Genomic DNA, 25,637 nt, shown 5'->3' on the forward strand with positions numbered 1-25,637 from the left:
CCACACCTCCGTCACCCCACTCCGTGCACCTATGTCAGCTCGGTGGCCTAAAGACCACCTCGCACGGGCGCTGATTTTGCCCTCAATTAAATTTCATATGGCAACTTGGTAGCTCACAGTGTAATTTAAGACCTGAGTTTGTATTTTTCTTGAAATAATGTTTGCATTGAGATTTATGATATGTCAATATAACTTGCTACAGGATTGAGATCTGGCACACGGCTTTTGTTTAAAAACTACATGGAGCACTTCGTCTTTTGTGGAGCTGGGTTTATTTGTTGATTTTCAGGTACAGAACTGTATTTCATTGCTTATTCAGTGTCGGTACAAAAGGCAAATCCTACCCTCTTTTAATAATGTGCCACTACTTTCATAAAAGGAAGTTGTATATTTTCTCTGGCACAACGAGGAAATGCAAACAGAATGTAAGTTTCATAAAGCTTTGTACAATTTCAGTACAGGTGATTCATTATGACCTGCTAAACAGAAAAGCTGCAAACATGAGAAAAGGGGGGAAAGGGCTTTTATTTTTTCCCTCTGGTGACACTTTTCAAATTTGTAAGTTTAGATGCTACCTGTCCTGAAATGGAAATCCATTTCAAGAAATGTGAAGCCATAACTTACACATAAAAGTTTTTTCCGGACCAGGACATACAAGCGCTTAATAGCAATATAAAAAAGAGAAACATAGAGGTGGCACTGCTATCTCTAGTTCTTAGTTCTCTGACTCTTATGGTAGCATTTACAGACCTTGAGTTGGGCAGCTAAGCAAGCTCTGAGTGGAGGATAGAGAGGGAAACTTGAAGAAAACATGACTGAACTTGTGCATTTCTCAGCTGTAGATTTCAGTGCAGCTGTAAGGGTGGCTTTATGGAATTTCGGACTCAGATCACCCCTTTGGATAAAATCAGCTCACCCACAGTTTCAAGACACAGATGACAGTGGCAATGCTGCTTCCATTTTGCAGGAGAGAGCTCCATCAGAGGAACTAGGTGTCTGGGATTTTAGACTTTATCCAAAATGACTCAAGACCATTGCTTCTTGCTTCTCTTACCTCCGTAGGAAGGTTGGGAGGTCACGGGCTCCAGTGCATGTCCTCCTGGTTATTTCTGCTTTTTTTTTGCAACTGCTTCTCTGTACTACGTATAGGCAGACACCCTACAAAAAACTGGGAGCAAAACACAGTGTCTCTCCTTCCTGCTAGCCAGCAGGCTATGAAGTTAGGCTCCCTTTACCTTTTATCCCAGTTTCTTGCTTCCTATCTGCAGTGCTGGTCCAGCTTCAGTGTGAAGAGTGGTCCACCTATTTGGGCACCCTCTGGCAAGGTGGGAGTGGGGAATGGAGGTTAGATGCTCTACAGTGAAGCCTCCCACTTGCTGAACCACAGGAATATTGTGTACATTCTTGCCATCCCACATTTGCAAATAAAAGGCATCCTGAGAGCACCCCTGCCTGAAGAGTCCTCTGGGTTTGTACGTACCAGGATGCCTCCTTTTTTCATCCCAAACAGCTGTAGGTGGGTGATAGGTGCCTACATGTCGAAACTTTTTGAAGTAGCAGGAGTTACAGACCATCACAGCAACTGACTTCAGGCACTTTTGCAGAGCCAAAACCTGAGATGCCGAGAGATTCCCAAGTGCTGAAAATGTCCACTAAAAATCCTTTTGACTTAAGTACTTGTTTAGGCATCTTCAGTGACATTTAGGTGCCCTAATAATGCCTGGTTTTTAACTCTTTCTTGGAATATCTCAGCTATTCTGAGGTGAAAAGCTCTCAGCAAGTTGAAGTCACCAGTATGGGCGCTCATGTGCCAAGCACATTCTTCGGTGTTTCTTTCTTCTGGATGCAGGCCATAGTACAGAACAGAGGAAGGCAATATCAGCTTCCACCCATACCGTTGCGTGTGCCCACCTACTGTGATTTAAACCCATGTCCAAACCTCTACGAAGATCATGTTCCCCTGTTTCCTGCAGTGGTTTGTGGGAAAGAAATCTTGATATAAACATGTAAGAATTTGAGTCTTCTCCGAGCCACTAAGTACCTTGACACAGCACTTGAAAGTGATATGAGAACAAGTGCGCCGGTCCCAAAAGGAAAATTGTGGTTTGGTACATGTAAGAGCTTTGTTATTTTCTCTGGAGCAGTGCCCAAAGGGCCCTAGAGACGCAAACATTGCTCTTCGCTGCTCCTCATATGTCTAATGGCCTGGCTGGTGCCATTGTTTCTGTCTCTTCTTCTGACTCATACCCCTCTGCTTCTCCCACAGTGAATCGAGACTTTGGCATTAGAGCTAGATTGTCTGCTCTGGTGAAACGATGCTGGCCGATTGAATTTCCTCTTCGACCTGACACATTGGATGGGCCCGCTCGTCTATCCAAATGTGCCATCGGAATCAGCTCTTCCTGGCGGTGCTTTGCTTCAGGTGGCCGTAGTCGGGGCTGGGGTCTGAACGTTACCGGGAACGGAGCAGCAGAGCCACCTCTGTGGTGATCTGAAGGAAAACAGTCAAATAATTCATATTTTGAAGAAAAGAAAAGAGGTACACCATGGAATCAGCAAGGACAGTTAAAGGGTATTCAATACAATGCAGTATTATGGTTTTAAACCCTGGAAGTGAAGCACTTTAAATTACTATAGACTAAGAGGGCAGTCAAGAACTAAAAATAACCCTAAATTTTTATTTTCATCCCAAAGCTAATGTTTAAAAGATTTTATTGATCTTGCCTGTACCCTGAAACCTCATCAAATAAGCACGTTCAGCTATCTTTTAGTCCCTCACAGAGCTGCTCAATACCTTCATAGGGCAAGAGCGCTCCTTTATGTAGCTTTCAGTTTTCTAAGAATTTCACAAGTGTACCTAGTACCATGGTTGAAAGTCATGGTGAAACCTACAGCAGAAGACAAAAAAGTGACAAAGGAGAAGACTGTAGTGCCATCGAAAATCCAGTTTACCAGTCACCTGTGATTAATAACTGGGAAGAAAACAGTTTCACCTGAAACCAGGAGTTTGACTCTAGGGCGCTTTGATTACATTGGGCGTGTCAGACCTGCTCCTACCAGCTTTCTTTGCCACAAGTACACAATAAAAATTTGCCTGCAATAGGCCAATAACTGGCTTTCTCATTCTGTTGAGTTTATAGAATATACTTTTTCACTTTTCTTAAAGCCACTTCTAGTCTGACTATGCACTAGCAAATTAGTTAATTTAAGAAACAGCTCATAACAAGCTAGGAGGTTTGGGGAGAGAAACATGAAGGTCTATGAATAATAAAATTAGACTACATCCTGCTGCAGTTAAAGCACATATGTATTGGGTATAGTCACACAGTCAAAATATATCAAGTTATTGCAGCTTAATAGCTATTAAATTATTTTAAGCTAATGTTTACTTCACAGTTGGCATGAAGTAAGAATGCGTGCACCAGCACTTACCTCTACCAAACAGGGGCACTGTTTCTTTCTGTTTCTTTAACAGCAGAACCTGCTTCTCGTCAGCCATGTGGGCACACCACACCATAAGCAATAAAATAGGATAGGTTTTCTCAGACTCGAAGGGCTTCTACTTAGCCCTTTGGGAGCATCACTGCTACAAAGTGTGAATGATATATACTGTCAAAGAAATAATTCACTCGTATGAGTGGCAGGAAGAGCTGATAGGTGGTTTAAGGATTTATTTGTGGTCATTTCTGACCTCTTAGTTACTAAACTTTCTGCACGTTCTATATATAAGAGCTAAATGAAGCTTGCTGGAGGATGCTTGTTCCAGAAGGGCTTCCAGGCATGGACAGAAGAGGTAGCATTTATCTCTGTAAATGCATATGGGCACATATGAGGTTGTCATTCTAATTTCCTACAATCTGAGTATTTCTCTTCTCAGTTCTCAAGTGCAATTCAACTCATCCTAACAGAGTTTATGAGAGGAGGTTAAGGTGGCTTCCTCCTGCTGCAGACATTTAAAGTGGTGTGAATGCTATGCAATGGACCTAAGATGGGGCCAGAAGGTGGACCAAGAAGTCTAATTATTTGGATAGATCACAAGGCAGGGCTCAAATTCAGGCCTAGCTATTAGTAAAATGTACTTGCATTCACTGCTTCAGGATTTATCTCTCTCCCTACTGAAATAATCTGCCTGTCTGCTGTAGCAGGACTTGGTCCCTTGAAAGTGTTTGAAATGCTTTTAGGTCTGAGGCTGCTGTGTAGAACAATTTGAATCTTCTAGAAAGACACATATCCCCCACCACAATGTCCTGACAAACAGAACAGAAAAGAATCAGCTGTATGAAAAAAAAAATCCCCTTGAGTAACTTTTATTTTCCCCTCTGAATAGACCCTATGGGTTTCTGTTCTGCTGCCATCAAGTGTGAATGCCCAGCCCCAAGCGGACAGTTTGCCTACACAGATCTCTTTTGCTTTCATTTCTTTCACAGTAAAACAGGAAGGGAACACAAAAAATAATTTTGCACCTGCAGGAAACAAACATTGTTGTCCAAGTTTTTGATACAAAGACAAAAATTAAAAATATGGTTTCAGTCGCTATAGCTAATTTTGCCAGAAATAAGAAGGATTTTTTCTAAGGAACACAAATGTCTTTCAGGTTCACATAAACGAACTCAGAAAGGCGTCAGGGAGACTACAGATGGAGACAATGATGAACATTCAAGTGTCCTAAATTCCATGTTTTCTGTGACACTGTTCTGCTACCTGTCCTTAGGCAATTCAGTGTTGCTCCATCCCTAACCTCTGTCTCCTTACTTAAAGTGTAAGTGAGGACGGGTCTGCATTTTACGGTGTACATAAATAACCTGAGACTGGTTATCCACATATAACTTTATCCAGTAATACCAGTATCACTACAGAAATGTTCATAGAGAGCAAGCTGGGAATAGGGGAGAAGAGACCAGCTGCTTGGGGAGAGACTCTGCCAGGACTTTTTGTTAGGTTATGTGATTAAAGGCTCATCTCCACGAGCACAGAGGAGCCCTGAAGCACAAGGGCAAGTGGAGGAACTCCCTGGTACCCCAGCCAGAGGAAAAAGTCTGAGCCCCTGCCCTGATCCATCACGGGGTTGATCATCCCCCCGGGCAGGGTGAGACCCACCATGATGCGCCAACCAAGAGGCTGTCCCCAGAGCACCTCACAGAGTGGGGTGTGGAGGGGTATGGGGCTCAGTACTGGGATGCTAGGGGAGGGCATTTGGGGACCATACAGGATTTACGATGTGATGTTTAGGGCAGGAACCAAAGACAGGGAAAAGAAGGGATCAGGGTAGTTTGGAGAGCAACAAGTGCAGGAAAATAGAGGAAAAAGGGGATAAAAAGGGCCAGCCAGTACATGTGTCTGGTAATGCCCTGCACCTGATCAGCACAGTCTGTCCTGTTTTCTCATTTAACTCCACTTCTGTGTTCCTTGGTCAGCAGCTCCCCATTCCGCGTGGCCTGAGTGCCAGCAGCTGGAGGGATGCACGCATATCGTGTGGGTGCGCATGTCAGTGCAAAATCACTAGCAATCACCAAGCCAGAGTAGCCATCAAGTAGGATAAGAGGCTTGGGAACCAACTGTTGGAGCAACCGTGAGTCTGGGACAGAGACTGAGGAGAGCAGAAGGTCTGTGAGCCACTACTGGAGGGGGCAGGAGGTCCAGACCAGTGACTGAAGAGACCGTGGGGTCTGTGGTTGGCTACTGGTGAGGCCATCATCTGGACCCGGTACCAAAGAGACATGTTTGCGTGTGTGTGTCCCTGTGTGTGAGGCAACGGGAGACCAGGGCATCCAGGAGCCTGCTACAAGGAAGACTGGCTGTCCAAGGCCAGCTCCTGGAGGGGTCTCCAGTGCATGGGGTGGGGAGGAAGAGCATCTCTGTGTGTGTGTGTACGTGTGTGTGTGCATGTGCGTAGGTCTGAGTACCAGCAGCTGCCACGGGGCTGTGTCCTCAGGGGCTTCATGCCCAAGTGCCACCAAATGGGCAGATGGAAGGTCCAGGGCCAGCTGCCGGGCACAATGTGTATCTAAGGCCAGCTACTGGGGGATTCAGATGGCGTGTATGTATATATAATTTTCCACTAACAGGCTATCGTCCTGATCAGCCAGAGAGGGGGCCAGGATGAGGCCATTGGTGCTGTTTGCACTTGCATGAGTGCTGTGCCCTGTCTGCGCTGCTCTGTGCGTCCGGCCATGTGTACATGTACATTGAATTACGGTGGGGGGGTATGTCCGTTGGGAATACCTGCTCAGCCTTGCTACCGGCAGGACCTGGGGGCACGGAGCTGCGGCAGCCTCGCCTCGACTGGGCTACGGGTCCAGCAACTCCTATCACGTTTGCATGCAATTGTGTCTGTGGGGCTGCAGGGAACAGATAATTTGCTTTCAGGGGTTTACACGGATGCCCTCACGGCCAAGCCAAACTGCAGGGATCACAGGAATATTTGTGCAAGAGGGAAAAAGAGAAAACTAGGCGGTGCTGGAACAAGACAGAAACTACTGCAGTAATGACCATACAAACAACATAGATAAAAAAGATAGGAGAGCAGGGTGTAGCTCATTTAAAGAGGCCAGGGACTTCCATGGGAGTATTCATTTAGTACTGTTAAACACACTGAGCAACTGGCCAAGTTTCTTTCACTGCTGGAGTAGGATATAGAGTAAAGCACTTCCATTACCTGTAAAAGTAACACGCCTGGTTTTTCGTCTAGTGGGTTGGCTGGGGCCCTGAGGCAAAGAGAGGTAGCGTACTTCCGTGGTCCTAGCCTGTGTATGAGACAGAAAAGTGTTCAGTGCCTGTGACTGCCTCCACAATTTGCACTTATTTGGTGGGATGGTAAAGTGGGATGGTTATAGGCTTTTTCTGTTGTGCCTCTGCACCACTGCAGCCAAATTAGAGCTGTGAATAAGATCAATGCTTGGCTTGGATGGCTGAACTCAATGTCAGCTCCAGTGAAAATGTCTGTGTCTGATATAATAGCCCTAAGGGGTTTTTTTATACTCAGCAGAGAGAAATATATTCTTCTAAGATTCACCTTTCCTATTTCAGGTGACAACTTAAAAAAAACTAATATACACAGCAAGAACTTATTTCTCTTCCTTAACTGTGATTATCTCTGCTGTAAATGTCTATGCTATCCAATGCCTACATTTGATCAGACAAACCTTACTCTTACTTATCAAGAGCCCAAACTGTCAGTGCCAGGTGTCAAGCGCTTTGCATCAGGCCTTTTGCGATTATACTATGTTTTGCACGGGCCAAAACAATGCAAGTTACATTATTTTGCTACTTACAGCCATAGTAGCTGATTTCTGACCAATGTATAGAGGTAGGACATAAAAACGTTGCTGTCCACATGCTAAGTGAAGCACTTTCTTCTTAGGTGCTGCATGAGGACACTGGGGAAAGTATCCATTTTAATTATTGCAAAAAAGCATATAAAAGTGGGTGTCCTTTCCTTATTTACAAAGAAACAGAGGCATTTTTTACATGAATAATAGTTTACATAATAGGTACCGGTCTACCCCAAGGTAAGCTGTTTCCTTTCCTGCAACTCTGCCTCAGGCTGTGCTGCCGACGGATGAGGATTTCTTGGGCTTGTTTCTCATTTGTGTTGGTAGGCAGGTTGTGTCTGCTGTATGTTGGTGCCTGAAACAGAAAATGCACCCAGCTGATTTCCTTTGCCCTTGCAATGTTAATAACCTTGCACAGTCTGGTCAGTCAGGGGGCTAAGGGGACACCTGCCCCGGCTCGGCCACCGACTCATCTCAGATCTCTTTGGTATCACGTGGAAAAATGCAGCCTCGCACTAACCTTGCTGCTGCAGAGCAAGACGGAAGGAAGCACGAGCACAGCTGTAAGTCTCGGACCTCAAGGGCTGCATTTTGATGCCATTTTTGATAGATTCTTGCCTGCTCAAAGTGCACCATGAAAATATGCCTACCTACACGAGGCTGTTAACATCTCTGGGCTTGTCCTCCCTTTGTCATCCCTCTTCTCATCACACAATTGGGAGATACTGATCTGAGGCAGGTCTCAAGAGAGAGATAGCTGGTTAACCCACCTCTGAGCCTTAATACTAGTATTACTGAGCCAGGAGCAAGTTGCAGATGTGCCCAGGAGCAAAAGACTATGTTAAGAAGAGTACAGCTCCAGAATGAGATGCAGAGCTGAGTTTCCTTTCCGTACTTGGACAAACTACAGCTAAATATTACCTTAAAACTGAGCATCCTAAAAGGACAAGCTTTTAAATTTATCATCGCATACATCTAGTCAAATGAGGGAAATAATTATCTGCCTTAAAGAGAAAAATTCACTTAAGTTTATAAGCCCTCTGAAAAAGCAGAATCTGATCTCAGTCTTGCTTGCAGGGGTCCTGGTGAAGTTGGTCTGGTGAGCCAGAGCATTACCAGGCTTTCAGAATTGAAAGTGAAGTATTAGAAGTGGCATTATTTTACTTCCAATCTTTCATTTCCAAAAGCACACAGTTCTCAACACCACATAGGAAGTGGCTGGTACAAATAGTCATTACTGTAATTGATTTTGAAGAGAGAGGGTTCATTTCAGTTATCTAAGAGACAGCCATATATGCAAATTGTTCCTGGTAAGATAAGAAATTAATATCATAAGGATAATTGGCCATGGCAAATCAAACAATATTAGGAATGAATATCATATTAATAATGACACATTTAAATGAGCAGAGCCTAGCATTTTCTAATAAAAGTGTGTTACACGAGTTAGCCCCGTTCATCTGTGTGATTTCAAGGTTACTGTAATATATCCTCTACCACTCGTTGCTGTAGGAGAGCACTCGGTTGTACATTCTGGGCCCGAGATTGAATTAAGTAGGTATTATACACCGGGCTGCATCAGAATGAGGACAAATTTCTGCAAAACAAATCCCTGCTGAGGGATCACCCCCATTTTATGGGGAAAAAAATTCCCAAACGTGTGAAGTGAAGCTCCAGAGGAGGTAGAATTTTTTTTTTTTTTTTTTCCTTTCTCCTCCTGTGGCGAGGGTAAACTGCTGCTCCCACCCGGACCGAGGCTCGGCCAGCCTGACTCTCAGCTGGCTTTGGGCTACGCAACGTTCATGGCCGCTGGTCCGCCCACCCCCCCAGCGGAGTTGCCCTGCTGCTGGCGGCCCGCCGCCTCCCCGGGTGCCGGGTAGCCATCTGCCCCTCCCGCTGGCCCAACGCGGGCCGCCCAGCCGGCCAGCCTCCCTCCACGGCAGCGGTCGTGCGTGGCCCCATGGAGAGGACCTGGGCCCTCAGGTTCTCCCGGGGATGTTTGGCAGCCTGGGCAAGCGGGCTGTTGAGTCGGTGGGTGCGTGGAGAGGGAAGCCTGACCTCTACAGCTCGGTCCCAGGTTCTCCTGGGTGAAGAGGCGACAGAAATAAACACGCTTTCCTCTTTTTCCACCCAGGAGCCGCGGCTCCTTCCCCTCCCCATGCAGGTCCCCGGTGGGAGTGGCTGCAGGCTCCGGGCCCACATCTCCCACCAGTGACCGTCCCGGGGCTACCCCCCGCCGCGGCTGCGCAAACGAGAGCTTTCAGTCTGCGAACGCTGCGCCGTAGCAGGTCGCTCACGCACCCTTTGTCGCACTTGGTATAGGTTATGTGCCAGGACAGCTCTCATGGACTCCACCTCTGCGGGGGAGAGCCTGTGCACACGCCGATTCCTACCGCTCCTGTAAATAAAAGAGAAGTTTAAACATGATATTAATGAGTTGATTAAATACCATTCCCATGAAACGATGCATGGGCTATTCTTAGTGCTAGAACAGAATCATGGAATCATAGAATCATTGAATCGTTTAGGTTGGAAAAGACCTTCAAGATCATGGAGTCCAACCACTAACCATGCCCACTAAACCATGTCCTGAAGTACCCTGTCCACTCACTTTTTGAACACCTCCGGGGATGGTGACTCAACCACTTCCCTGGGCAGCCCGCTCCAATGTTTGACAACCCTCTCAGTAAAGAATGTTTTCCTAATACCTAACCTAAATCTCCCTTGCCTCAACTTGAGGCCATTTCCTCTTGTCCTATCTCCAGCCACCTGACAGAAGAGACCAGCACCCACCGCACTACAACCCCCTTTCAGGTGGCTGTAGAGAGCGATAAGGTCTCCCCTCAGCCTCCTCTTTTCCAGACTGAACAGCCCCAGTTCCCTCAGCCGCTCCTCATGAAGAGCCTCGCAGTGACCAGTGACACCATCCAGCTGGCAGCAGAAACTCTCCTCTTCTTTCTCAAAGCTTCCTAAGAAAGTTCGTGTTTAAGGATTAGATTGGGCAACAACCAGCTGTACGTTCAGGAAGGCACTGCAACTTTCCTCCTCTGTCTGAATACATTCTTCAGCATGGTCTGGCACTCTGGGCCTTGCGGTCCTACTGGTTTTAACTCCTTCGAGATCGTGCAGTAAAGCCTTAAGAACTAAAGCACGTGCCGGTCAAGGGGTCCAAGAGACCTTCCCTGTGGTGAGGAGAACATATAGGGTTTCCTTGCTACTGAGCCTGTTTCTCCATTTAAAATGAAAGAACTACCTAAAAGATAGTCATCTTTGTATTTTTAACAAACTGTGACAAGAAGCCCACAGTCACCGGTAGCTGCCTGGCTTTTTCACCAGCAAAACAATGGAGGAGGGCTGCTGTGAAATGCTACCTGCTTTTGCTAAATCGGTCAATCTGTGTGAGAGTTAGCGTTCGGCTGAATTCCCAAGAAAAGAAAGGGAAATAGATAGTGATCATCCAGGATGAATCAGTCTGAGTTCATCTTGTTGTTTCTGGTTTTTTCCTTTCTCCGTTTTGCTTTCTTGCCTCTTTTAAAAAAAAAAAAAAAAGTAATTGCAAATCTTTGTTCTCAGCTAGGAGATGTCCTTGAAATGTTATCTGTAAATTGTGCAGTTAAAGAATGGATTATGATCAATGTACAGTATTGCCAAAGCTTTGTGTGCATTTATTTTGTACTCCCTCTAAAATAAATCATTTTTTTTTTAATGGCAAAGGAAGGTGGATTCAAGCTAAACTGAGATTGTGGTGTAAACATAGGAAAAAGGTTGGAATTTGTGATTACAGCTCCTTTAACAAGATTACCACTGTTCTGTGCTATAATCTAACGTGAACATTTTGAAAACTTGTAGGACCATCATGAGCTGCCTGGATTCTACATTTTACTGCCTCTTACCATCAAGTAGACAGTGAGCACTGGTGACCTGGCCCTGTACAAAGTCCCTGGAACATAAGAATTTATTCCTGATATATTTCAAGGTTTTGGAATGTGTTTTCATTCTGCATCGGACCAAAACTAAGATCTGCCAAATTTTTCATGAAGTAAAAAGAGAGAATTTGACAATAGGTTAAGGTGTAGTGTTAGAGGTAGGGCTGGGCTAACCAATAGGTTAAGGATCTTACTGAGACATGAAAGAAAGACCCATGAGTCTATTGGCAAGCTAGAGTGACAGAAAAGGAATCCCTTTCTGGATTTGACCAGAATTCTTATCCTGGCCCTGATAAATCCTTCTCAACAAATGTTTAATTGACATTTATCAATTCTCAACAACAGCAAAGACAACAAAGCTAGGTATTTATGAGCAGGGAAAAAAGACCATCACCACCACCCAATTCCAGGCCAGCTGAGTGGGTTGGGTGGGTGGGTGGGTTTTCATTTGCTTTCAGCTCTCAGGGATAACACTGAGAGAATCCAGGGATGCCACCAAGTTTCCAGGCTTAGATGTAATGCACCTTTGTTCCATACTGGGTCTGGCACGTTGAAGGTTGTGGGACAGCCCATGTATGCTACTTTCCACAGCAAAGAAACCCGACTCTTTGCTGGCAGCAGCCCCTAGCTGCTGTCCCTTTGGACGACAGAGAGACCCTAGGTACACCTGGGAAAGCAAACACGAGCACAGCCCCTGGGGACTAATGGCAATCTAGCCTGTCAGTGAGTAGTGGTCTGTAAAATGCAGGTTTGGTTCATTTGTGTAATGCAAATTGAACTGACAGAGTTGATGCAAGCAGCTTTGACATCATAGGAAATAACTGTCTCTCGGGTCCTCACTTTACTGAGTGTCTCCACAGGGTCTTTATACCTTACAGTTGGGAATAAACAGGGGAAAGCAGCTAAACAGAGGAAAGCAAAACTCCACTGGGAAGACATCAGGTCATCTCTTTACTTTTCCAGTTGCATACCTGGCCCCCTTCACATGCCAGCACAGAAGCGGCCCGTCCTAAGTCATTTAAAGGCTTATCGTTTTGCTCTTAAAGTGACTTAAATAGAATAAATAAAATTCCTTGAGTTTTAGCTGAGCTGGGATAGCAAGAGAACAAACAGCATGAAGTCTGTATTGTTCGGGAGCACAAATAAAAAATGTTTATTCTTTTTGTGGGATTAGGTATTAACCTACCCAACTGATAACAATGCACAGGTATGGTAATAAGGAACAGATTGCTTTTACACTTTGCAATATCCAATACATTAAAAAAGAACTTTCAAAAAAAACTTGACAAGTTTGGTATGTTACCAAAACCATAAAGCAATCCTTACTGAAGCTATTTCTTTGTTCTTACTGAATCTTCCAGCATGTTACAACAAAGCACAGCACAGGAGATATATTTGTGAAGAAAATGCTGAAATGATAATAAGTCATGAAAACTGTCTCTCTGTAATGAGTACCATGACAGTATCTCTTTCTTCTTTAGACATGGAGATAGTTGATACATGGAGGAAATAAAATGCCTTCCACAAACCTTGTAAGATGATTTTTTTTATATTATGTCTAAAATTCTGAACTTTGTGAACTCTCCACCAATCTTCACTAGTCCTGTGAAGGAAGTAACATTCATCAGGCGCAGCTCTTGCACAACTGCACCACCAAAAATGACAACACAGCACTTGATTCTGATCTGTACTGTATTGATGCATTCTAAGATTTACCAAAGTCAGTATTGCAGTAATATGAAGCCAACATTAAGTAAGCTCCGCATCAAACCGGCTCTCTCTAATGGGCATATTTCCTCAAAAAATAGCCATACCAACACAGTTTTCATAATATCTGCTTGGCTCTGCTTTTGCCATTTCTATCCTTATTTCTAAGGCTTATATTCTCCAAAACATCCTAACAAAATGCTCTATTTTCATTCAAATGTGGATTCTTTGTGGCACAGTCCATGGGCAAATTTCTCCAGTCCACACTGGAAATATTTACTGCATATTGGACATCCACTCCACCTGCAGGAATCACACCAGCATGAATGTAATTTCTGAGAATGATGTAATTCACAGCAATGGAGATCTGCTTTAATTGTTATAGAGCATTTCCCCACATGTGCCTAAAGGCTGCAGAACTGATCAGAAATGCTAGTGAGAGTTTTCTCACTACCCTGGCACTGCAAATATTACTTTACATGCCACACATTGGAATTCAATTTCAAATCTCCGCTTGCTCATGGCCAGATTTTTGTATCCTCACTGAAGACAGGGTCTTTAGGTACAAGCTAGCTCAATGATAACAATCAAACAATTTACAAATACATTTAGAAACCGTTTAGTCTTAAGCAGGTTCACTTAATTGCTGACGAGAATGCAAATATAAGAACTGCTGCATTGGCTCAAACCAAAGATCCAACAGCTGGCTCACTATCCAGTCTCCTCCAGTGCTTAACAGCAGACACCTATCAATGAACAGAGCTGGGAAAACATATTTTCCTAGAATACTCTCACAGCCTCCAAGAATCAGAATGTTTCTGAGCCACAGGCTGCACTCTGTTTTTGAAGTTGACACTTCATTTTTAAAAAGGCTGTCTCAGTATGAGAACTCGTGCATCAGAGGTTGATGCACAGTAAAATTCAATTACAGCCGGAGTAGAGCTGGCAAAAATTAGTCCATCATATCAGCTGTTTATTATAGAACATTTTTCAATCTAAATTCTCAGGTCAGGAGAGAATTTCTGAACTACGCTGAAGCAATTTGTCTTATATTCTCTTTCCCTCAAGAAAAGAAGAGGAATGTGGTTTGATTGCCATAGATTGTCTACCAACCTTGCCCATTTTGTCTTGGCTCAGAACAGTTAAGGGAATACAGCAGACAGAAAGGAGCCTCACAGACACGGAATCTTTTTTAATATCATCCATTCAGCAAAGAATGATTTAAAAAGAAAAGGGTTAGCTCTTACGCTGCATGCTGACATCAGTTTCAAGAAAGCAGATGAATCTTGACATGATTAAGCCAAAGTTTCAAGAAAGATTTTAATTTAATGTCCTGTTGGTATTTGGAATTTCTGGAATGGGTTGAGATGATCATTCAAAAATGAAAATATGCTGTGCCCTGCCAGATGCTGCTGCAAAATGGAGAGGGGCTGAGGGATGCAGCAGCAGAGAGCAGGCAGTAGCAGCAACAGTGGCCAGCGGGAGCCCAGGAAAGAGTTTGTGGGGACAAGTGCCATTAGCAATACCCACACTCTGGACAGTGGGTTGCAAGGTGAGAATAAATACATGTGCAGGAGTTAAAGTATGCAGGAGTAAAGATTTCTACAGACTTCTCTCCTAGAGGGTGGTTCCCTCAGTGATGGCTCTGGAGATCCCACCAGTTTTCTCCCCCGGTCTGTCTGATGCCAAGTTGCGTTACGGTTTCATAGAAATATAGAATCACAGAATGGTCTGGGTTGGAAGGGACCTTTAAGGGGGATCCAGTCCAACCCCCCTGCAATGAGCAGGGACATCTTCAACTCGATCAGGTTGCTCAGAGCCCCGTCCAACCCAACCTTGAATGTTTCCAGGGCTGGGGCATCTGCCACCTCTCTGGGCAACCTGTGCCAGGGTTTCAGTACCCTTATTGTAAAAAATTTCTTCCTTATATCTACTCTGAATCTACCCTCTTTTAGTTTAAAACCATTTGCCTTTGTCCTATAGCAACAGGGCCTGTTAAAAAGTCTGTCCCCATCCTTACTATTACCCCCCTTTAAGTACTGAAAGGCTGCTATAAGTTCTCCCCAGAGCCTTCTCCAGGCTGAACAACCCCAACTTTCTCATGCTTTCCTCAGAGGAGAGGTGTTCCAGCCCTCTGATCATTTTTGTGGCCCTCATCTGGACCTGCTCCAACAGGTCCATGTCTGTCCTGTGCTGAGGACCCCAGAGCTGGACGCAGCACTGCAGGTGGGGTCTCACCAGAGCGGAGCAGAGGGGCAGAATCCCCTCCCTCGACCTGCTGGCCACAATTCCTTTGATGCAGCCCAGGTTATGCTTGGCTTTCTGGGCTGTGAGTGCACATTGCCAGCTCATGTCCAGCTTTTCATCCAGCAGTACCCCCAAGTTGTTCTCCACAGGGCTGCTCTCAATGTTAATTGGACAAATTTGGCACAAAGTGCCAAAATGTAGCAAGACAGTTTGAGGGTTTGCAAACTGAAATAGCAGAAATTGCAAATGCTGCAAGGAAATCTGCTCTCAGCAAAAATTTATGATTTAGATAATGGAGTCGGGATCTGTGCTCTAAACTCTCCTGCAGGTCTCTCGGCACCTAGCAATGGTGAGCAAAACCCACTGGCCAGCTAAGTGATGAGTACAGCCACCTTGAACCACTGCTGTGATTTAAAGCACCCAGAGTGGCTTCTGCACCTGACTCATGATTCCTCTTCAGAACTGCCCGTCATTGAAGAGGGACAGAGAATATGTCCTTGGTTTTAATTTTCACTCTGTGAACAAAGACCCAAAGTGCAAATATGATGAGCACCAAACTGCCAGCACAAACCAGCAACTTCTCTTTTCATAACTGTCTGTTTTTTAATTACATTTCTATTGAAGTCATAAAATCCCTTGGGTATTTCCTCATTTTTGTCCCTGTCCTTCCTGTCCCTACTCTGCAAAGGGTCAGGAGGTCAGTACTCACTGTAAAGAAGCTGTGGATGAATTTGAAATTTTCATGGCACTCTCAGCCATCTCGATGGCCAGTTTTATCTCCATCTTTTTGTACAACGACACAATGCTGGATTTGGGTTGGTGTCCCCGAATTAAGATTTTCTTCAAATACTTATTGTCAAACTTCTTAAATCTGCAAAAGAGATATTAAAATCAAAGTGTAAAAAAAAAAGATATGTGTTTTTATCTCTGTGGTACAAGCTGATTTTCATTCAATTGCACACATATATAATCCAGTGGTGGAAACTGAATCCAAATTGGAGGCACCTGTGGACTCCTGAAGGCCTAGTGAGAGACCTTTAGGGGGACATTTGGCATGGTCTACTGGTCCACAGAGATTGCAAAGCCCACCAGACAAAAGAAAGAAACAAGCTGCAATCAGAGCAAAAAAGAGGGCTGGGTGCGTGTTTGCATATAACACCGCCACATTTGTCAGAAAAGAATATGGCCAGTCTCCACGCTTTTGTACAAATGTTGTATTCTAGTAGGGCATAACAGCAGCAGCTGCTCTTACAGTAATCCTGGCCTATTCAGCCAGCCTCCAATGGGGCTCTAAATGGCCCAGCAGTTACAGTAGTTTGGGCCCATTATGCTGCTGATAATTCTGAATCCTGACAATTAGAGCAGAGAAAATACATTTCTTTGTATTCTGAATAACAGTGAAATTGAATGGACCAGAAAATACTATGCGCTCGCATGCTGCAGATTGTAAAATATCGCTAATGTGTGGCATAATTTGAATGTGAATGGGTGTGTGCGTTTTGGAACAGGTATGTGCTTTCAGGCAGACGTTTAGCAGAACAACAGCAGATCTTCTTATACGTTTTTTTCAAAGGAACAGTTTACCACAGCAAGGTAATGTGCTTCACAATGCTAGGAAAAGCACTGCAGAGTTTGTACATTTTTTCTTAACAAAGGCTAGTTTTTATATATTAATAGCACAGATAGGTACACAGATGCTTCCACTGGGATTAGAGCTCTTTATGTTTTTCTGTGTAACAGAAAGCTTCCTGGAGTGTCATCTCTTAGGTAATTAATTCTGATATACATATGCTAAACGTCTTTAAAGTCACGAAGATAAGTCTAGGGAATACCTTTTAATACAATCTTCTTACATTAAATGTTTTCACATACAGTGTGTTGTTTGAATCTGCCTGTGAACTGAAACGCTACATTTATACTAGTTTGGACAAAATTCTCTTTTCATACCTGTTGGGTAGATGTGAGATAAGGGGAAATAACATTTTCTCACTGATATGTGGAAATGCAGCTATTTCAATGGAATTACTGCTCCAAGAGGGATTTGTTTAGCTTATTGACTGCCCCGGCAGTGGTGTGGTCCCCATGGATGTCCTAAAGCTAGCTCTGTACTGTGAGAGCCAAGAGGACATTTTAGCTTCTTGGTCCAGGTATGTGCCCTAGACGCATCGTTATTCCCTGTTGGGACAAGAAGCGGGTGCAAACCAGCTGCCTTCTTCCAACTCTTAATTCCTGATTTCCGTAGGGAGAAACCTGGTCATGAAAGGTGTTGCCACATGTCCCAACAGACTCCCAGCTGGATTACTGGGGTGCGATGCTGAGAGGTGAGACAAAGGAATCCAGCACAGAAGTCTAGGCATAGCCTAATGGATAACTTTTAGCCCATGGCACCATCATACGGTGTTTGTGGAAAAGGAAGATTAGTCTCTCCCCACACTCCCCTTCATATGCTGCGATGGCCAACATGATCACAAGGCTTCCTTAGGGAAAAGGTAAAGGAACAGCAGTTCAGAATGGCAGGTCCATCTCTTCTGGACAGTGCCTGGAAGAGCCGCAAAGCTTCACAAAACCACCTCATCCTGCTTATAGAAGGTGCAACACAGGTCCTGCATTTCTAAGTGAAGACCAGCTTGAAAGTATCTGTTTATGCTACTGGATATTTAAATTCAACCATTACCTTTAGTATTCTAATTTTAAATATTACTGAATACAAAGTCCTGTAAAGACAGGTGACTAATTATTATTGAATTTGTACTCACCAACAAGGGATCATATTTGCTGTGGAGACTTACAGCAAAACTCAGTGAAGCACTGACAGCTTACATAGCTTCTGTTCTAAATCCAGACCTAAAGGATCACTGCCATGGATCTAAGATTTATGCCAAAGCTATGTGCACAGGCTGATGCCTGCAGCATGAGTTCATGTGCTATGTTTTTCTTTCAGAAGGCTTATTTTCTGCTTGTTTGTGCAGAAGCAATTTAACAGGCAATATATGAGCACTGCGCTCCCAAGAGATAACGGTTACTCAGGAGTTCACTTTTTAAAAAGAGATATTGCACACATCCCAAATATTTTCATGCTATTTTAGCTTTATGGGGCACAAGATTGATTTCCTATTCTATTTACCTATTGTATTTTACATGATAGATAGGATATTTTATTATAGTAGGCTGCAATAAGAGATTCTTACTTATCTCTCAGCTGATAATGACTCCAATGTCCACATATGTCTTCAATACCAGCCTTCAAGTGATCCATCAACTAAAGAAACAAACATGGAAAAATTTTAAGTGGTCATTATAAGAAAATAATGTCACCACAAATACGCCATTATTGTGTGTCTAGAACCAGTCAAAAGATGGCAACAAAGGTATCCGACAAATCTAACAGGGAAGGATGACGAGTGCATTTTGTAAACACTACCTTTGTTTCTGTCCTCCCATGGTCACCAGTATCAAGAAGTAAGGGCCCTGCTACACCATGACACTTGTAGTACCATATTATGATAGTCACTATGAATATAAATGAGATACCATATTTTAAAAAATTATGCCTAAGGTTTCCTCTAAATGTTGTTAAAGGCATTCAGTGTCCAAATCCACTGAATGCCATTGGTACCAAATGCCTCCCTCTGTCCAGCTCTTTTGGAATACCCTTTCTCTTCTTCTTTTTAGGATGCCAGCTACTGATACAAAAAACTTACTCGCACATGAATTTCTTCATTGATAGACTCCTTTTTGTTGGTCTTTTTAACATCTAGGTATCTGACCAATGGTCCAATTGTGATTCCCTGCGTTTGGAACAACGAGTTGAAATGTTAATTGTCTTTTAGAAAAAACAGAAAGAAAGCAAAAGGATTTAATTTTAATCAATTAGGAAAACAGTGTCTTAGGCACAAGAATGATCTATTACTTGAATGGAGAGATACAGAAGAGGATTAAAACTCAAAGACTTAAAAAAAATTACACACCAGGGTTTTTTTAAGAGAGATTGTATTTATCGACATATTTTAACTTTGTAAAGTAGCTGACTAACCTTCTTCAAAGCAGCACTCACTTGAAAGAAAACGTTAAGTTTGTGAGGTTCTTACAATCTCAAAACCTCTTCAACATTTTTAGAATTAAATATTTTGCATTTTTTTCACTTAGAAACCATTTTCAGCTGTTCCCAATTCTTTATTGCACTGCTACAGAATAGCATTTAGAAAGTGGAAATAGAAACAAAATGTTTTTTCTGAAACATTCTGGTGGAATCTAAGTACCTAATCACAACTGCATGGTGCTCCATTGGCACCCTGGAATATCTGGGGCATTGGTATGGGAAAATACAGAACATGGGATGCAGGACCTCCAGAAGATCCAGTTCTTCCAGGTACAGCAGTGTAAGCCAAGTGGAACAACACAAACATCTGAAGTAGACACCTATTCTTACAAACCTATTATTTGCTTTATTTTTCTCTAATATTCTTTTACAAAGGATTTCAAAATGATCTCATTTGATCTCCAAGATGAATGAAGATAAAAGTAAAAAATTCAAAATCCTTCATAGAAGAGACATATTGTTTTCTGTTCAGTTTGAGATACACCACTAGTAGAGAATGATTCTGTGCTGAAGTGTAAAGTTCAAGTGCTTCTTAACTTGGAAGCATTAGGAAGAACATGTGGAGTGAACGTAAGAGATTTTGGAAACAAAGTGCCCTTTTCCCTGAATATTTCAGAAGACACAGGTTTTCAATACATACTTTCTGAAAAAGTTATTTAATAATACCTAGAAAGCCCTGAAAGGGTAATTACACAGTGCAGTGCTAAATCTGGCCATAAAATACAATAGCTTTTCCTAGTTTAAGAGTAAATTCAATGCAATCTTCACTATGAAGCTTTCAGTCACCTCTATTACAAGAAATATAAGGTCTCTTGGAACACCTTATAGCAGCCTTCCCGTACCTGAAGTGGGGCTACGAGAAAGCCGGAGAGGGACTTTTTACAAGGGCATGTAGTGATAGGACAAGCGGTACTGGCTTTAAACTGAAAGAGGGTAGGTTTAGATTAGATGTAAGGAAGAAATTCTTCCCTGTGAGGGTGGTGAGACACTGGAGCAGGTTGCCCAGAGAGGTTGTGGATGCCCCATCCCTGGCAGTGTTCAAGGCCAGGCTGGATGGGGCTTGGAGCAACCTGGTCTGGTGGAAGGTGTCCCTGCTGTCCTGGTTCCAGTTGGGATAGAGTTAATTTTCTTCCTAGTAGCTGATACGGTGCTGTGTTTTGGATTTAGTATGAGAATAATGTTGATAACACACTGATGTTTTAGTTGTTGCTAAGTAGCTCTTATCCCAACTCAAGGATTTTCCAGTTTCCCGTGCTCTGCCAGCGAGGAGGTGCACAAGAAGCCGGGAGGGAGCATGGCCAGGACAGCTGACCCGAACTAGCCAAAGGGACATTCCATACCATGGGACATCATGCTCAGTGTATAAAGCGGGGGGAGTTAGCCAGGAGGGGCTGATTGCTGCTCGGGGACTGGCTGGGCATCGGTCAGCGGGTGGTGAGCAATTGCATTGTGGGTTTTATTTATTTCTTGGGTTTTATTTCTCTATCTTTTTGTTATCTCCCTTTTCATTACTATTATTATTGTTATCATTATATTTTATTTTATTTCAATTATTTAACTGTTCTTAAAACACACGAGTTTTACTTTTTTTCTGATTCTCCTCCCCATCCCACCAGCAGGCGGGGGGGGAGGAGTGAGCAAGCAGCTACATGGTGTTTAGTTGCCGAGTGGGGTGAGACCACAACACATCTGCCCATGGCAGGGGGGTTGGAACTACATGATCTTTAAGGTCCCTTCCAACCCAAACTATTCTATGATTCTACAAAAGCAATCCATTAAGAAATACACTTACTTGGATGAACACGGTGAAATATATAACTAAAAGAGTAGCTGTAATGAACAGGTTTTTTCTTGGGAAGAGATTCACTGGAAGCAAGAACGCAAGAGAGAAGCTGCTGGCTCCTCGAAGGCCACTGTAGGAAATAATTAGTTGGTCTTTGAAGGTGAAGGGATAGGTTCGGAACTTGTTACTGATGTAGAAGAGGGCAAATACACCTAGGAAGGGAAAAAAGCACAACTATTATTAATCAAGGAGGAAAGGAAAATATTTAAAGCAAAACAACATCTTGGCTCAGGCAGCTGCTGACAGACCTTTCTTTTCAATTTTGGGTTCTTGTAGCTTCTCTTTGACCAACTGCTGGATCTGTTTTGTGTCAAATAATCTCCTAGAAAAGACCATGGTTCCTAACTGCTTCAGGATTTAAATTCACTTATGCAGTTCAGAAGTGAGATTAGGGGAAAAGTTTTACTTTCTATATTTATGTTGCACAGTTCTTCTCCAAAGTGTTCTGGAGACAAGACAAACCACTGAATGAGAGTTTTTCCTGTGCCTTCCCTTGCAATGTTTCCTGCTTTCTGCACAGTATCTGCCCAAAGTGTTTGAACAGTGCTTTACCAACAAGCCCTGTGGACAGGTTCACTGAAAGGCAAAGAGTAATAGCATTTTAATTTTTAATCCTCTGGGTTATTGTGTCTCTAATTCTCTGTTTATTTCTCAAATTTCATTTTGCTCTTAATAAAACTTAAAATTAATCAGACAGCCTGTGGCTGTGTAAGGGCTGCAGCTTTTCTTTATAGAGTACATTTAGCAATTTGCTTGATTTACTTTTAATCTTCTTCATCTTCCATAAGAAACATGTATACTACGTTTTGTGTTGAAACTGTTAAATTACTGAAGTAAAAGCTGACAAATGCTTATAATGACTGGTGTTATTTTACACAGCTGTCACTGATAAACTCAGTGGATTATTATAGGTAAGGCCAGTAGCAGTATCATGTTGTATAGGTTGCTGGATACTGCTTTATATAACACCTTTTTTGGCTACTTATAACTATGCTAGACATCAGCTACTCAGACTGAAACGGTGTATGTGAGGTATCACCCTCAGGCCAATTCTCTTTATTTTATTCAAGCTTCAGAGAAAATGTTGTAATCATTTTATCAAACAAATTTAGCAGAAAATATTTCAGCCTTCCTCAAGAAAGCTCTAGCACTCCCCTTGGTGTTTGAGAGAAGGATGGACATGTGGCAGCAAAACAGCTTTTGTATCAGGAGAGCACTTCTGTCTTGATTGGAAGGATATTCCAATACAGAATCCAAAAGTAAGGCTCCAAAAGTAAGCCTTTAAAAACTTAGAGGCCATGCTTGGTCCAGGATTAGCAAGAAAACATTTAATTACTTTCTTTTTGCTGTCAACCCACAAGAATCATATCACCTCTACTGCTCAGAACTTGTGTCATCCCTGTATAATAGAGCTGTTCAGATGCACATACTTGAACCTTCACAGGGTTCCCCTTTCCTCTTTTTCCGCTCATTAAATGCCTTCCTCCAGGGCTCCCAGGCTTAAAATCAAAGGTCTTGAAATGTGTATGGGCTTTGAGGGTCAAGCCAACAGCTTCCTCCTCTGGTATTTTTTTTGACTGAGGGATAAGCCACCTGAGAGATTTAAGAAATAACACCGTAATCTCAGATGTTTGATGCCAACACTTAGCTGGTCCCAAACATTAGACTCAGAGTACTGTAGGCTGGAAAGACCTTTGGAGGTCATCCAAGTCCCTACTCAAAGCAAAGCTAATCAGATCAGGTTGGTCAAAGCTCCAGTCAAGTCTTGAATGCCTTTAAGAATGGAGAGCTGGGCCACTGTTAAAATATTGGATCACCCCCATATTAAGAAATGGGTTCCTACTGTCTAATCAGACTCTCCCATGTTCCAGCTTGGGTCTGTTGCCTCTTGTCCTATTGCTGTGCACGTCTGAGAGTTATCTGGCTCCATCTTCTCTCTCTCTTCTGATCGGGTACTTGTAGAAAGTAAGAAGGTCTCTCCTGTGCCATTTCTTCCCCAGGCTGCATAGACCAGAACTCTCAGACTCTCCTTGTACGTCCAGTGTTCCAGCCTCTGACCAGGTTGGTGGCCTCTATTGCACTTGATCCAGAACCTCTATGTCCTTCCTATACTGGGGAGCCCAGAACTGGAGAGAGCGCTCTGGAGTCAGCACACACTTCCACCAGTGCTGACGACAGGGAAAGAAACACTTTGCTGGACTTGTTGGCTACACACTTGCTAATGTAGCCCAGGACACGGTTGGCCTTCTTTGTCACAAGGACATAATTCTGGCTTGTGTTCAACCTGTTGTCTACCAGGCCAGGTCCTTTTCTGCAGAGGTGCTTACTAGACTCCAAGCCTATGCATGGAGTTATTCCAACCCACATGTAAGTCCTTGCCTGTGCTCTTCCTGAACTTCATGAGCTTTCTGTCAGCCCATTTCTCCAGCCTGTCCAGGTCCCTTTGAATGGAAGCCATCCAGAATATTGACTGCTCCCTGCAGTTTGGTGTCAACCACAAACTTGCTCAGTGTACACTCCATTCCATCCTCCAGGTCACTGATGAAGACATTAAAACAATATTGGTCCCTGTACTGAGCCCTCAGGGATGCCATCAGCCACAAGCCAGACCAGTATTTTGAGCCCAGCGGTCCAGCCAATTCCCTTCCCACATTAACAACCACTTCAACTGACCAAAGTCTGCTCTTTGAAGTCCCGGGTTGTAATTCTGCTGTTTGTCGGCTTGCTCACTCCTCTCAGGATCTTAGCATCCACGGTCTTATGGTCACTGCAATTAAGGCTGCCCTGAATCTTCACATCTTCATCCATTTCTTCCTTCTTTGTGAGTGGTAGAGAAGACAAAGCCTATTCTCCAGCTGATTCATCAACCAGTCTCCAGCAACTATCACTTGCCTTTTCCTCTCAACCCCTTTTTGCCTTCCCCTTGAGGGCACAGCTGGCCCTGATGAATCACCTGACAGGTCTTGTTCCTCCTCAATACCATAGCAGATGATGCTGGGCCAATGTCCAAGCTCAAGCCTGGGGTCTGTATGTAAAGGGAATATGGACAAGGGCTGAAGGCTGGAGGAGGTGGTGGCAGGTGCCCAAAGTAGATTTCTGTCCCACAGGATGCCCCAGAGGGGCCTCCTTTAATTATAAATGAAGCATGGGGGAACTGACCTACTAACTTAGTTAGCCAAGGTATGTGCTTAAATTTCAGTGCTTAGATTATCTCCTCCAAGGCCACCTGATGGAATATTTGGATTTCTCATTTTCTTTAAAAATATAAACTACTCTGAAAAATCTTACTGAAATTCCAGAAGAATGTTGTTAAGATGGCCAATTCAGGCACTTGGAAGTTAAAAAATGTCAGAAATAAGATTGCCTGCATAATCGTATTTTTGGCCTTTTCTTGTGTACTACTTTCAAAACATCTTTCATTACAAAAGTATCATTCACTCATATTTTTAACTAAATTTAAGTGACACATAACAGTGGCTGAGTAGGATGTGTTCCATAATTCATCACCTCTCCAGAGTAAATGCATTTGCTTTCTGTTCCAGCAGTTGTAACTTAACCTGATACAGAATAGAGTATTCAGGTTCAAAAAAAGGATGGCATAATTCATGGGCAACAGGTCCAAACCAGACCCCTATATAGCGTAGGCAAGGAGTGTACCCTCTCACATCCCTAACACAGTGACTGTAGATGCTGAGGATGTGGGAGGTGAAGAGAGCTCAGAAAGTGGCGAGGCTTGCAAGCCTTTCCTAATTACCATCTCCCACAGGCTCTGTTGAAGACACTGCTAGAGGGTTGGTTTGACCCAGTAGGTCATTCCTTTTTTTATGTCAGCTAGAATGTTTGGCTGGACGGTACTAGTAGATGAGGGAGAAGATGGCAACGTGTTGCCTCTCTGCTTCCACAGTTGCAGTAAATTCGCTAACAGGCACAAGAGCAGCTCATACAAGAACTCTGCCGGGACTGCTACTACCTACAGAACACAACCAGCCTTCTTATTGCTTCTCCTTTTTCAATGTTACTGTCAACCTATCCTGGACGTTAGAAGTGGATGAGAAATTGTGTCCCACAGCTTGTGTGCCATCCTCTGGAAACTGCCCTGCTCAAGCTGGAGGGATCCCAGTCTCGCAGATTAGGAAGTAGGAGACCTTTGCGGGAATGGGGAGACACTGTGTGCAGAAATGGAGTAATTTCAAACAGGCACTCTTTTCTAGCAGTTTAAAACTTCAGAGTTGACTTGTGAGGAGCAGTAGCATAGCATGGTTGGCTTAGATGTGGTATAAGGAAGGAAACAGAGTCCCTGTTCAGTTATGTAGCAGTGCTAATTTTCACCTTCCCTCTTTTTCAATGCCTCCGGCACTCCTGGCCCAGGACCTGTAGTGTTATGGCACCAGAAGTGTGGTGATGTACATTATCTAATTAGTAAGTTAATTACAGTGTGCAATGAAATCATTATGAAGCCCACTTACCCAAGGGCATATAGTTAACTAAGATATAAGCATCTGTATAGACATAATCATGGTAATATTTTAATTTTGCTTAAAATA

General features: G+C 43.4%; 1 protein-coding gene across 1 annotated transcript in view; it reads right to left on the minus strand.

Moving 5' to 3' along the window:
• Positions 1-212: 212 nt before the first annotated feature.
• SLC9A4 (solute carrier family 9 member A4) overlaps positions 213-25,637 on the minus strand; it is a 40,641-nt gene continuing 15,216 nt past the window's right edge. Inside the window, exons 6-13 of the mRNA XM_029999104.2 lie at positions 21,043-21,245; positions 18,853-18,939; positions 18,340-18,410; positions 15,861-16,022; positions 9,573-9,669; positions 7,495-7,626; positions 6,656-6,743; positions 213-2,491 (exon numbers count right to left, since the gene is read on the minus strand). Coding sequence (XP_029854964.1) covers positions 2,190-2,491; positions 6,656-6,743; positions 7,495-7,626; positions 9,573-9,669; positions 15,861-16,022; positions 18,340-18,410; positions 18,853-18,939; positions 21,043-21,245 — 1,142 coding nt within the window. The 3' untranslated portion in view covers positions 213-2,189. The remainder of the gene's footprint in view (positions 2,492-6,655; positions 6,744-7,494; positions 7,627-9,572; positions 9,670-15,860; positions 16,023-18,339; positions 18,411-18,852; positions 18,940-21,042; positions 21,246-25,637) is intronic.

The sequence above is a fragment of the Aquila chrysaetos genome, chromosome 23 (genome assembly GCF_900496995.4).
Source record: "Aquila chrysaetos chrysaetos chromosome 23, bAquChr1.4, whole genome shotgun sequence".
In the NCBI taxonomy this organism is placed as follows: domain Eukaryota; kingdom Metazoa; phylum Chordata; class Aves; order Accipitriformes; family Accipitridae; genus Aquila; species Aquila chrysaetos.